Source organism: Ranitomeya variabilis, chromosome 1 (assembly GCF_051348905.1).
Source record: "Ranitomeya variabilis isolate aRanVar5 chromosome 1, aRanVar5.hap1, whole genome shotgun sequence".
Lineage (NCBI taxonomy): Eukaryota > Metazoa > Chordata > Amphibia > Anura > Dendrobatidae > Ranitomeya > Ranitomeya variabilis.
This window is the reverse complement of record NC_135232.1, coordinates 318,705,733-318,718,688: the sequence shown is the minus strand read 5'-3', so window position 1 is coordinate 318,718,688 and position 12,956 is coordinate 318,705,733. Positions and strand designations below refer to the sequence as shown.

The 12,956-nt window shown below is 41.0% G+C and overlaps 1 protein-coding gene across 1 annotated transcript; it reads right to left on the bottom strand.

Moving 5' to 3' along the window:
* Window positions 1-5,473: 5,473 nt before the first annotated feature.
* On the bottom strand, window positions 5,474-6,391 carry LOC143793965 (olfactory receptor 10A7-like). Its single transcript, XM_077280885.1, has one exon. The coding sequence runs from the start codon at window positions 6,389-6,391 to the stop codon at window positions 5,474-5,476; it is 918 nt and encodes a 305-aa protein (XP_077137000.1).
* Between the last annotated feature and the right edge of the window lie 6,565 nt (window positions 6,392-12,956).

Here is a 12,956-nt window from a genome sequence, read left to right as displayed (position 1 = left end):
GCTAGGGTCACATTGCGTTATGTGACCGCGTTTAACGGACTACGTTACACCGCGGCATAACGCGGTATAACGTAGTCCGTTAACGCCACCATTGCCTGTAATGGCGAACGCATCGCTAGCGCCCGCCCACATTGGGCATGCGCTAGCGATGTGCCGTCATTTGAGTGAAGGCCCGCGAACGCTGCTTGCAGCGTTCGCGGTCCGTTCCTTGCTAGCGCAGATCGGGGATCTGCGCTAGCGGGATCGGCTAACGCGATCCCTTTTGGAACATTGCGTTAGCGCAGTCCGTAGCACTATGCGCTAAACGGACTGCCCTAACGCAATGTGACCCTAGCCTTCCAATGCTCTGCTGGAATTTTAGACCATTCTTCTTTGGCAAACTGCTCCAGGTCCCTGATATTTGAAGGGTGCCTTCTCCAAACTGCCATTTTTAGATCTATCCACAGGTGTTCTATGGTTATTCAGGTCTGGACTCATTGCCGCCCACCTTAGAAGTCTCCAGTGCTTTCTCTCAAACATTTTCTAGTGCTTTTTGAACTGTGTTTTGGGTCATTGTCCTGCTGGAAGACCCATGACCTCTGAGGGAGACCCAGCTTTCTCACACTGGGCCCTACATTATGCTGCAAAATTTGTTTGTAGTCTTCAGACTTCATAATGCCATGCACACGGTCAAGCAATCCAGTGCCAGAGGCAGCAAAGCAACCCCAAAACATCAGGGAACCTCTGCCATGTTTGACTGTAGGGACTGTGTTCTTTTCTTTGAATGCCTCTTTTTTTCTCCTGTAAACTCTATGCTGATGCCTTTGCCCAAAAAGCTCTACTTTTGTCTCATCTGACCAGAGAACATTCTTCCAAAACGTTTTAGGCTTTTTCAGGTAAGTTTTGGCAAACTCCAGCCTGGCTTTTTTATGTCTCGGGGTAAGAAGTGGGGTCTTCCTGGGTCTCCTACCATACAGTCCCTTTTCATTCAGACGCCAAAGGATAGTACGGGTTGACACTGTTGTATGAGGGGAGTGCAGGGCAGCTTGAACTTGTTTGGATGTTAGTCGAGGTTCTTTATCCAACATCCGCACAGAGTTGAAATCTCTTGTCAATTTTTCCATCCACATCTAGGGAGGTTAGCCACAGTGCCATGGGCTTTAAACTTCTTGATGACACTGTGCAGGGTAGACACAGGAACATTCAGGTCTTTGGAGATGGACTTGTAGCCTTGAGATTGCTCATGCTTCCTCACAATTTGGTTTCTCAAGTCCTCAGACAGTTCTTTGGTCTTCTTTCTTTTCTCCATGCTCAATGTGGTACACACAAGGACACAGGACAGAGGTTGAGTAAACTTTAATCCATGTCAATTGGTTGCAAGTGTGATTTAGTTATTGCCAACACCTGTTAGGTGCCACAGGTAAGTTATAGGTGCTGTTAATTACACAAATTAGAGAAGCATCACATGATTTTTCGAACAGTACCAATACTTTTGTCCACCCCTTTTTTTATGTTTGGTGTGGAATTATATCCAATTTGGCTTTAGGACAATTCTTTTTGTGTTTTTTCATTTAAGACAAATTAAATGAAGATAATAATAACAAAGTATTTGTGTTTGCAATCATTTTCAGGAAGGAACTGAGTATTATCTGACAGAATTGCAGGGGTGTCAATACTTTTGGCCACAACTGTATATGTACATATATATATACATATCTACTATATAATTGTCTAAGGGTCACTTCCGTCTTTCTGTCTTTCCTTCTGTCTGTCTTTCTGTCTTTAACTGATATTCATTGGTCGCGGCCTCTGTCTGTCACGGAAATCCAAGTCGCTGATTGGTCGCCGCAAAACGGCCACAACCAATCAACGACGGGCACAGTCCAGCGGCAAAATGGCTGCTCCTTACTCACCGTCCGTCGGCCCCTCGGATCAGGAACAGGCCTTCCCCGCTCCTCGCGACGCTCTGGTGACCACTCCATGCATTGCGGTCTCACGAGATGATGATGTGGTGGTCTCGCGAGACTGCTACGTCATCATCTCGCATGACCGCAATGCAGTCTTGGGACCGGAGCGCGCGAGGAGCGTTGGTAACCGCTTCTCCTGGATCCGGGGCCAACGGAAGGTGAGTATATAACTATTTTTTATTTTAATTCTTTTTTTAACAGGGATATGATGCCCACATTGCTATATACTGGGCTGTGCAATATAATACGTTGGCTGTGCAATATAATACGTGGGCTGCTATATACTACGTGGGCTGTGCAATATACTATGTGGGCTGTGCTATGTACTGCGTGGGCTGTGCTATATACTACATGGGCTGTGCAATATAATACGTGGGCTGTGCAAAATAATATGTGGGATGTGCAATATACTATGTGAGCTGAGCAATGTACTATGTGGGCTGTGCTATATACTACGTGGGCTGCTATATACTATGTGGGCTGTTCAATAAACTACGTAGGTTGTGCAATGTACTGTGTGGACTGTGCAATATAATACTTCAGCTGTGCAAAAATAATACTTGGGCTGTGCAATATAATACGTGAGCTGCTATATACTACGTGGGCTGTGCAATATACTATGTGAGCTGTGAAATACAATACGTGGGCTGCTATATACTACGTGGGCTCTGCAATGTACTATGTGGGCTGTGCTATATACTACGTGGGCTGTGCAATACAATATGTGGGCTGCTATATACTACGTGGGCTGTGCAATATACTACGTGGGATGTTCAATGTACTGCATGGGCTGTGCTATATACTACGTGGGCTGTACAATATAATACGTGAGCTGTGCATTATAATATGTGGGCTGTGCAATATAATACGTGGGCTGCTATATACTACGTGGGCTGTGCAATATACTGTATGGGCTGTGCAATGTACTACATGGGCTGTGCAATGTACTACGTGGACTGTGCAATGTACTGCATGGGCTGTGCAATATACTACATGGGATGTGCAATATACTATGTGGGCTGTGCTATACACTACGTGGCCTGTGCTATACACTACATGGCCTGTGTTATACACTACATGGGCTGTGTTATACACTACATGGCCTGTGTTATACATTACATGGGCTGTGTTATACACTACGTGGGCTGTGCTATATACTACGTGGCTGTGCTATATACTACATGGGCTGTGTTATTTACTATGTGGCAGTGCTACTGCGTGCGTGGGCTGTTTTATACTATGTGAGCTGTGTTATATGCTACGTGGGCTGTTATAAACGACGTGGCTGTGTTATATACTATGTGGGCTGTGTTATAAACTATGTGGCTGTGTTATATACTCCGTGGGCTGTGCTATATACTACGTGGCTGTGCAATATACTACGTGGCTGTGTAATATACTACATGGCCTGTTATATACTACATGGCTGGCCGCGAACAATCAGCGAATTGGCACGGGATTTGAACCACGCTTCGCTTATTGGTCGGGGCCAGCCTAATCCTGTGTATTCAATGTATTATTCTAAAATCTTCATAAATAAACTACATACATATTCTAGAATACCCGATGCGTTAGAATTGGGCTACCATCTAGTATATAAAAATATATATACAGTGCCTACAAGTAGTATTCAACCCCCTGCAGATTTAGCAGGTTTACACATTTGGAATTAACTTGGCATTGTGACATTTGGACTGTAGATCAGCCTGGAAGTGTGAAATGCACTGCAGCAAAAAGAATGTTATTTCTTTGTTTATTTTTTTTTTTTAAATTGTGAAAAGTTTTTTCAGAGGGTCATTTATTATTCAACCCCTCAACCCACCAGAATTCTGTTTGGTTCCCCTAAAGTATTAAGAAGTAGTTCAGGCACAAAGAACAATGAGCTTCACATGTTTGGATTAATTATCTCTTTTTCCAGCCTTTTCTGACTATTTAAGACCCTCCCCAAACTTGTGAACAGCACTCATACATGGTCAACATGGGAAAGACAAAGGAGCATTCCAAGGCCATCAGAGACAAGATCGTGGAGGGTCACAAGGCTGGCAAGGGGTACAAAACCCTTTCCAAGGAGTTGGGCCTACCTGTCTCCACTGTTGGGAGCATCATCCGGAAGTGAAAGGCTTATGGAACTACTGTTAGCCTTCCACGGCCTGGACAGCCTTTGAAAGTTTCCTCCCGTGCCGAGGCCAGGCTTCTCCGAAGAGTCAAGGCTAACCCAAGGACAACAAGGATGGAGCTCCAGGAAGATCTCATGGCAGTGGGGACATTGGTTTCAGTCAATACCATAAGTAACGTACTCCACCGCAATGGTCTCCGTTCCAGACGAGCCCGTAAGGTACCTTTACTTTCAAAGCGTCATGTCAAGGCTCGTCTACAGTTTGCTCATGATCACTTGGAGGACTCTGAGACTGACTGGTTCAAGGTTCTCTGGTCTGATGAGACCAAGATCGAGATCTTTGGTGCCAACCACACACGTGACGTTTGGAGACTGGATGGCACTGCATACGACCCCAAGAATACCATCCCTACAGTCAAGCATGGTGGTGGCAGCATCATGCTGTGGGGCTGTTTCTCAGCCAAGGGGCCTGGCCATCTGGTCCGCACCCATGGGAAGATGGATAGCACGGCCTACCTGGAGATTTTGGCCAAGAACCTCCGCTCCTCCATCAAGGATCTTAAGATGGGTCGTCATTTCATCTTCCAACAAGACACCGACCCAAAGCACACAGCCAAGAACACCAAGGCCTGGTTCAAGAGGCAAAAAATAAAGGTGTTGCAGTGGCCTAGTCAGTCTCCTGACCTTAACCCAATTGAAAACTTGTGGAAGGAGCTCAAGATTAAAGTCCACATCAGACACCCAAAGAACCTAGATAACTTGGAGAAGATCTGCATGGAGGAGTGGGCCAAGATAACTCCAGAGACCTGTGCCGGCCTGATCAGGTCTTATAAAAGATGATTATTAGCTGTAATTGCAAACAAAGGTTATTCCACAAAATATTAAACCTAGGGGTTGAATAATAATTGACCCACACTTTTATGTTTAAAATTTATAAAAATTTAACGGAGCAACAAAACTTTTTGGTTTGTAAGATTTATGCATCTGTTAATAAATCCTGCTCTTGTTTGAAGTTTGAAGGCTCTAACTTATTTGCATCTTATTAAAACTGCTAAATCTGCAGGGGGTTGAATACTACTTGTAGGCACTGTATATATATATACACCATTTTGTCAAGGAGGGATGAAGACTTTTTATATAGATCCTATCACTGGGGAGCCAAGCAATAAGCTGGTGGGGGTGGTAGCCCAGGTCCAGGAATTGCCCTTTAGGACTTTAGTCACACCATTTAGATGGAAAACATTAAATTGTGAAGTGCTGCAGAATATGTTGGCACTATGCAAATAAAATTATTATTATTATTTTATTATTAGGTAGGAAATGCACTGAATTGGTCATTCATAGGATGCACTGAGCACTTGTGCTCGATTTGAAGAGTTATTTTGTGCTGACAGAATTCCTTGGCTATTTATCATAGTTTTATTAATTTAGTCATAGCATTCTTAATTATGGAGTTTCTTAAGCTATATATTAAAGGATTGAGCATCGGTATGAAGACGGTGTAGAGCAAGGATACTACTTTTGTTCCTCCAAATGTTTGTATGGATTTGGTCTTTAGATACGTTATACCAGCTGCTCCATAGAATAAAGTCACAGATGTAAGGTGAGACCCACATGTAGAAAAGGCTTTCTTTCTTCCAATAGCAGTAGGAATTTTTAATATACTGTTAATAATACGGACATAGGAAACCAGAATTAACAGGAATGGTAACGGTATAACCAGAAGGCTATATATCAAAATAGCAATCTCATTAGCAAAAGTGTCAGCACAGGCCAACTTTACCACTGGTAGTATATCGCAAAAGAAGTGGTCAATGATGTTTGAAGAGCAAAATGGCAAACTAAAGACATCGGAAATCTGAATCACAGACAAGAAAACCCCAGAAAGCCAGGATCCCAAAGACAGCCCTAAACACTTAGTTTTAGTCATTATGGTCAAGTAGTGAAGTGGATGACAAATAGCCACAAATCGATCATATGCCATAAATGCAAGAATGAAGCACTCTGTTGTACCAAGGAAACAGAAGAAGTACAGCTGAGCAGCACACGCTATGAATGAAATTCCTTTATCCAAATGTAAAAAGTCCCTAAGCATCCGAGGAACTGTTACTGAGACAAGGAAGATTTCAGTAAAGGACAAACTACGGAGAAAAAGATACATTGGAGAGTGGAGTTGTGATTCTAAGGTCACAATCAAAATGATCATCATGTTTCCCATTAAGGTAAAAAAATAAATAATTAGAAACATTGTAAAAAGCAATGGCTGATGGCTTGTAGTGAATCCCAGGAGAATAAAATCACTCAAACGTGTCTCATTTTGTTTGGTCATTATTGACAATCTATGCTTAAAGATGCAAGAAGGTGAAGTTTAAGAGCCGTCAATCATTATTGCTGATCTGGATCTAAAAGTGCTTGTCAACTACTAGGACAACCCCTTCTCAATTGTTATATTCCATGCAAAATAAAATCAGGCTGTACTTACATCCAGTGCGGACTTTGTTTCAGTGATGTTGGCGCCAGGCCTCCCGTTGCTCATTTGACGCTGTTATGCAAAGTGAGTCCTGCAGTCAATCAGCGGTCGCTTATGGGACGTGAAAACAAAATTCAAAATTCAAAAGTGAAATTGTTTCAATCCAACTCCACTCCACCTAAAATTATTTTACAAACTTTTTAGTACATTATATGGTTAAATGACAATAAAAATAAGTTATGGCTCTTGGAGGAAGAGTAAGAAAAAAATAAAGTGCAAAAACTAAAAATCACCTGTTCCTCAGGCCTCATTTAGACGTCCATTTTTCACGTTTGTATTCGATATATATTTTTCACAAATAGAACATATACCTATTATATTCAAAAGTGCTAATCACATGGTTTTTGTGAACCATGTGTCCACAAAGGAATCATGGAGACAAGTCCATTTTTGATAGAAGTCACAGATCAAAATTACCCATATGACTCTATGTGTAATGGATAGGAGATGCTCTATATTTATTTTCATTTGTGAAAATCACTTATGAAACACTAGTAAAAACACACTAACCAAACATTTCTTAAACTTGGACTTTTTTGCATAAGAGAATAATCAAGGACGTGTGAATGAGGCCTCAAGATGATAAAACACAACCTTCACGCCTTACGGCATGTACATGTATGGCTCACATCGGTAGTGGCTGTATGGCTCCCAATCCATACCAGGCAGGTAAAAGCTGTATTTAGGGCTCGTGCACATGGCTGTATTTTCGGTCCGAATGCAATCCAACAAGACATTGGATCACCCTTGGACCAATGTTATTCTATGGGGCTATGCACATGTCCAATTTTTTCCTTGTACCGAGCCAGTCTGAGGAAAACATAGCTGCATGCCTGAGTTTGACCCAGTAATCAGATCGACCGTGCAAGTTACTGAATGATATCTGAATTCAGTCCGATTTTTACGGACTGACAAAATGGAGAAGATGGAGCATTTTTTCCCCCATCTTCTCCTCATCTGAGAATATCAGATCACACTATAATCACACTCTGATCAGAGGGTGATTTGCATAATTTACCCAATTCTCTCAGATGAAAAGAATATATGCTCAGGTGACCCTAGACTTACAGCTAGGATCTGCCTCTAACAGCCATAGATGGACCTCCACTCCACCCGCCACTGTTATACTGTTAAATGTCACTGCCAAACTCCCACATTGGCATTAAAGCGAACCTGTCAGCGGGATTTTGCTAAATGAACTACAGACATTGTCATGTTGCCACTGTTACACTGATTAAAATGAATAATTGGGTGAAGAAATCCATCTTGTAGTTCTTTGTAATCAGTGTTAGAAGTTTTTAGTTAATGAGATGCCTATGCTCTGGGTTGGGACTGTAGGCAGAGTCTTATCTTCCTGCCCTAAGCAAGCGAAACAAGAAGAGACCTACCCACAGGCCGCCTCAAAGCGCAAACATGTTCTTCATCATAGAGACAGAATGTTTGTGCTTTGGGGCGACCTGTGGGCAGATCTCTTCTTGATTTCTGTTGCTTAGAGCAGGAAGATCAGACTCTGCCTACAGTCCCACCCCAGAGCACGGGCATCTCATTAACTGCAAACTTCTTCTAACACTGATTATACAAGAACTACAAGATGGATTTCTTCACCTCAGGTATCATTTTAATCAGTATAACAGTAGCAACTGTCTGTAGTTTACTTAGTAAAATCTTGCTGACAGGTTCGCTTTAAAAGCGCACCATTATAGTGGTGTCTCATTCTATGTGTCATTCTATGCATCAGTTGGCGCTCTCGTGATGCGATGATGGGTTGATATTAAATCTGGTAATCTGCTAAAGGCAGTTCATGCTTGTCATTACAAAGCTCCTTTGAAAGGGCTTCAAAAGAGACTGTGATATTTACTATATGCATCAATTTTGTGGTATTGCTGTATATAGCACAAGCAATCAGATGATTACAGGTTCAAGTTCCCCAAGGGGACTAATAAATAGGGACTAATAAATACAATAGAGAAAAAAAAAAGAAGTAAATCTCCAGCGTGAAACTTGGATAAAAGTTTCTGGCTTCTCTTCAGAACGTAAAAATCTTTTGCCTTTAAGGCCATGTGCACACGTTCAGGATTGTTAGCGTTTTTTTCGCGTTTTTTTCGCTATAAAAACGTGATAAAAACGCGAAAAAAACGCTAACATATGCCTCCTATTATTTACAAGGTATTCCGCATTTTTTGTGCAAATGTTGCGATTTTTTCCGCGAAAAAATCGCATAGCGGAAAAAAAAGCAACATGTTCATTAAAAATGCGGAATTGCGGGGATTCCGCACACCTAGGGGTCCATTGATCTGCTTACTTCCCGCACGGGGCTGTGCCCACGATGCGGGAAGTAAGCAGATTATGTGCGGTTGGTACCCAGGGTGGAGGAGAGGAGACTCTCCTCCACGCACTGGGCACCATATAATTGGTAAAAAAATAAGAAATAAAATAAAAAACAGTCCTATACTCACCCTCGATGTCCGGCGCTGTGTTCCCGCCTCTGTGCTGCACGCTGGCTGGTTCCTGTAGCTGGTGTGCGCTGAAGGACCTCGCCGAATGACGTCACTGTCCTGTGATTGGTCGTGAGCGGTCATGTGACCGCTCACGTGACCGGACCGTGACGTCACGGAAGGTCCTGTGCGCACACGCCAGCTAGAGAAAGAGGAACGGACGCCGCTTATGAGATGTCTGGGTGAGTATAAGCATTTTTTTATTTTTTTTATTATTTTTAACATTCTATCTTTTACTATAGATGCTGCATAAGCTGCATCTATAGTAAAAAGTTGGTCACACTTGTCAAACGCTATGTTTGACAAGTGTGACCAACCTGTCAGTCAGTTTTCCAAGCGATGCTACAGATCGCTTGGAAAACTTTAGCATTCTGCAAGCTAATTACGCTTGCAGAATGCTAAAAAAACGCGAAAAAAACGGAAAAAAAACGCAAAAAAAAAAATGCGGATTTCTTGCAGAAAATTTCAGGTTTTCTTCAGGAATTTTCTGCAAGAAATCCGCAACGTGTGCACATACCCTTACTAAAGATTTCCGTGGAGAGGAACAAAACTGAGTTTTGTGGTTGTCTAAATAAATTGAACTTTATCCAAGTTTCATGCTGGAGATTTACTTCTTTTTATTTTTTTCTTTTTTTTCTTTCTCTGTTGTGGACAATGCCTCTGATCCAGGCACCTCCTTGCGTGAATTACATTCTGAGTCAATCAAAACTTTTGTTCCTGAGCAAACTTGCACACAAGGACTTCTGCTTCAAACTGGTGAGCTGAATTTTTTCCCCTTCCCTTTTTTCCTTTGCATAATAAATACAATGAAAAGAAAAAAAAAGTTTTAAAAAATATGAAAAAAAAATTCAATCACCCCCCTTTTCCACTATTAAAATGAAGATAATAAAAAATACACATACATGGTATGGCTGCATCCAGGAACGTCTGACCTGTCGAAATATAAAATTAATTAACCTGATCAGTAAACACTATACAGAGAAAAAAAAATTGTATTTTTTGGTTACTAAAATACCTAAATAAAATGAAGCGATCACAATGTCATATTTATAACAAAATAGCATTAAACACATTGTTTCATCCAATAAAAAAAGCCCTTAAACAGCTTGGTTGACAGAACAATGAAAACATTGTGGGTCTTGGCAAGCAGTAACACAATCTTAACTTTTTTTTTTTTTTTTTTAATTTCTAAATTTTTTCACCTCTAAAATAATTTAAAAAAAACTGCACAAGTTTGGTATTGCCATAATCATACTGATTATGGGATTCATATTGCCAGATCACCTTTACCAAACAATGTACACTGTAAAATAATTCCCCAAAAACAGAATTGCATATGTTTTTGTACTTTCACCACACTTAGAATTTTTTTTCCTGTTTTTCCAGTAGTCTATGTGGTAAAATGAATGGTGTCAGTACAACTCGTCCCACAGAAATGAAGCCTTCATACAGCTGTGTGGACATAAAAATAAAAAAAATATGGCTCTTGGAAGAAGGAGAGGAAAAAATGAAAATACGGAAATTGGCTATGTCGGGAAGGAGTTAAACACTTTATTTCCTCAAATAATGTTGACAGAATAATATAATTTAACCCATTAAAGACCACCGATACACCTTTTAATGGCAGCAGTTAAGGGTATTTATTCCTCAGCACCACTTTTTAATGGCGCTGAGAAATAAGGTTAAAACGCCCCACAGCATCGGAAAATCTCCAGGCTCTTGGCTGCCGGGGGTAGCTGAGACCCTGGAGAACATGATTTGGGTCAGTTTTGCGATGGCGACCACAAAAAAGGTTAGATTTCGCATTTATTTCTCTCTCCTCTGATATGATCTAGCACATTAGAGGAGAGATAAATGCCACCCCCCGATCTCTCCACCAGTACCTGTGAAGTTCCTTGGTCCCTCTGGCTGTTGTGTCCCCTGGCCCTTTGCATCTTCTTCCGGGAAAAAAATAACCTTATCACAATGATCAAAATACAAAAAATTGCAAATCAAACCCCCCTTTATCACCCCCTTAGGTAAAAATAATAAAATTAAAAATATGTATTTTTTTCAATTTTTCCATTAGGGTTAGGGTTATGGTTGGGGTTATAGTTGGGGTTGTAGCTAAGGTTAGGATTAGGGATATGGTTAGGGTTATAACTGGGGTTATAGTTAGGGTTGGGCTAGGGTTAGGGTTGGGGCTAGGGTTAGTGTTGGGGTGTGGATTAGGGTTAGGGCTAGGGTTAGAGTTAGGGTTAGGGATGAGGCTAGGGTTAGAGCTAGGGTTAGGATTTGGCTAGGGTTAGGGTTGGGGCTAGGGTTAGGGTTGGAGCTAGGGTTGTGTTGGTGTTAGGGTTGTGTTGGTGTTAGGGATGTGTTGTTGTTAGGGTTGGGTTGGGGTTAGGGTTGTGGTGGGGTCAGGGTTGTGGTGGGGTCAGGGTTGTGGTGGGGTTAAGGTTGTGGTGTTGGGGTTAGGGTAGTGCTGGGTTAGGGTTATGGTTAGGATTAGGGGTGTGTGTTGGGGTTAAGGCTGTGTTAGGATTGGAGCTAGAATTGGGGGTTTCCACTGCTTAGGTACATCAGGGGGTCTACAAACGTGACATGGTGTCCGCCATTGATTTCTGCCAATTTTGCATTCAAAAAGTCAAACGATGCTCCCTCCCTTCTGAGCCCTGCAATGCGCCCAAACAGTGGCTTTACCCAACATATGGGGTATCAGCGTACTCAGGAGAAATTGCACAACAAATTTTATAGTCCATTTTCTCTTGATATCCATGTGAAAATGAAAAAATTTGGCTCCAAAGAAAATTTTTTGTGAAAAAAGTAAAATGTTTTTCCGTCCACATTTTTTCCTTCCACATTGCTTTAGTTCTCATGAAGCACCTGAAGGGTTAATAAACTTCTTGAATGTGGTTTTGCGAACCTTGAGGGGTGCAGTTTTTAGAATGGAGTCATATGGGGTATTTTCTGTCATATTGACCCCAAATTCACTTCATATGGTTTGAAAAAATGTTTTTGTAAATTTGTTGGAAAAATGAGAAATCGCTGGTCAAATTTTAACCCTTATAAAGTCCTAACAAAAAAAATTAAGTTTCCAAAATTGTACTGACTTAAAGTAGACATGTGGGAAATGTTACTTATTAACTATTTTACGTGATATGACTCAATGATTTAAGGGCACAAAAATTAAAGTTTTGAAAATTGTGAAATTTTCAAAATTTTTGCCAAATTTCCGTTTTTTTTCATAAATAAACAAAAGTCTTATAGAATAAATTTTACCAGTACCATGAAGTGCAATATGTCATGAAAAAACAGTCTCAGAATCAGTGAGATCCGTTGAAGAGTTCCAGAGCTATAACTTCATAAAGTGACTGTGGTCAGAACTGTAAAAATTGGCTTGGTCATTAAGTAGCCAATTAGCTCTTTCACTAAAGGGTTAATGAGAATTGTAAGAAATAAAAATCATACACTATATAAAGAAATATGATGTAATAATTGAAATTTCAGTAATATTACTAGTAATTTTAAATGGACAACATCACATTGTCAAACTTTAGAAGTTGCACGTTTGGGCAAAAACTGGACAATACATAACAATTTATATCGGCACTACTCTTTACTTGCATCACAGTCCGTGACACATTTAAGTGTGAACGCATTCTATGGCTCTGTGCACGCAACATTTATGCAGCATTTTTTCTGCAGACAAAACCTGCTGCCTTGGCAGCAAAAATGCAGGTTTCAAATAGCTTTTTTTGTGGCAGCTTCATTGCATTTTTCGCTGCGAATTTTACCCCTTTTAGTGATTGCGGATTACAAATGTTCTTTGTTTACAGTACATGTTTAACCAGCTCATGATCTTGGGATTTTCAGTTTTTTGTGTGTTT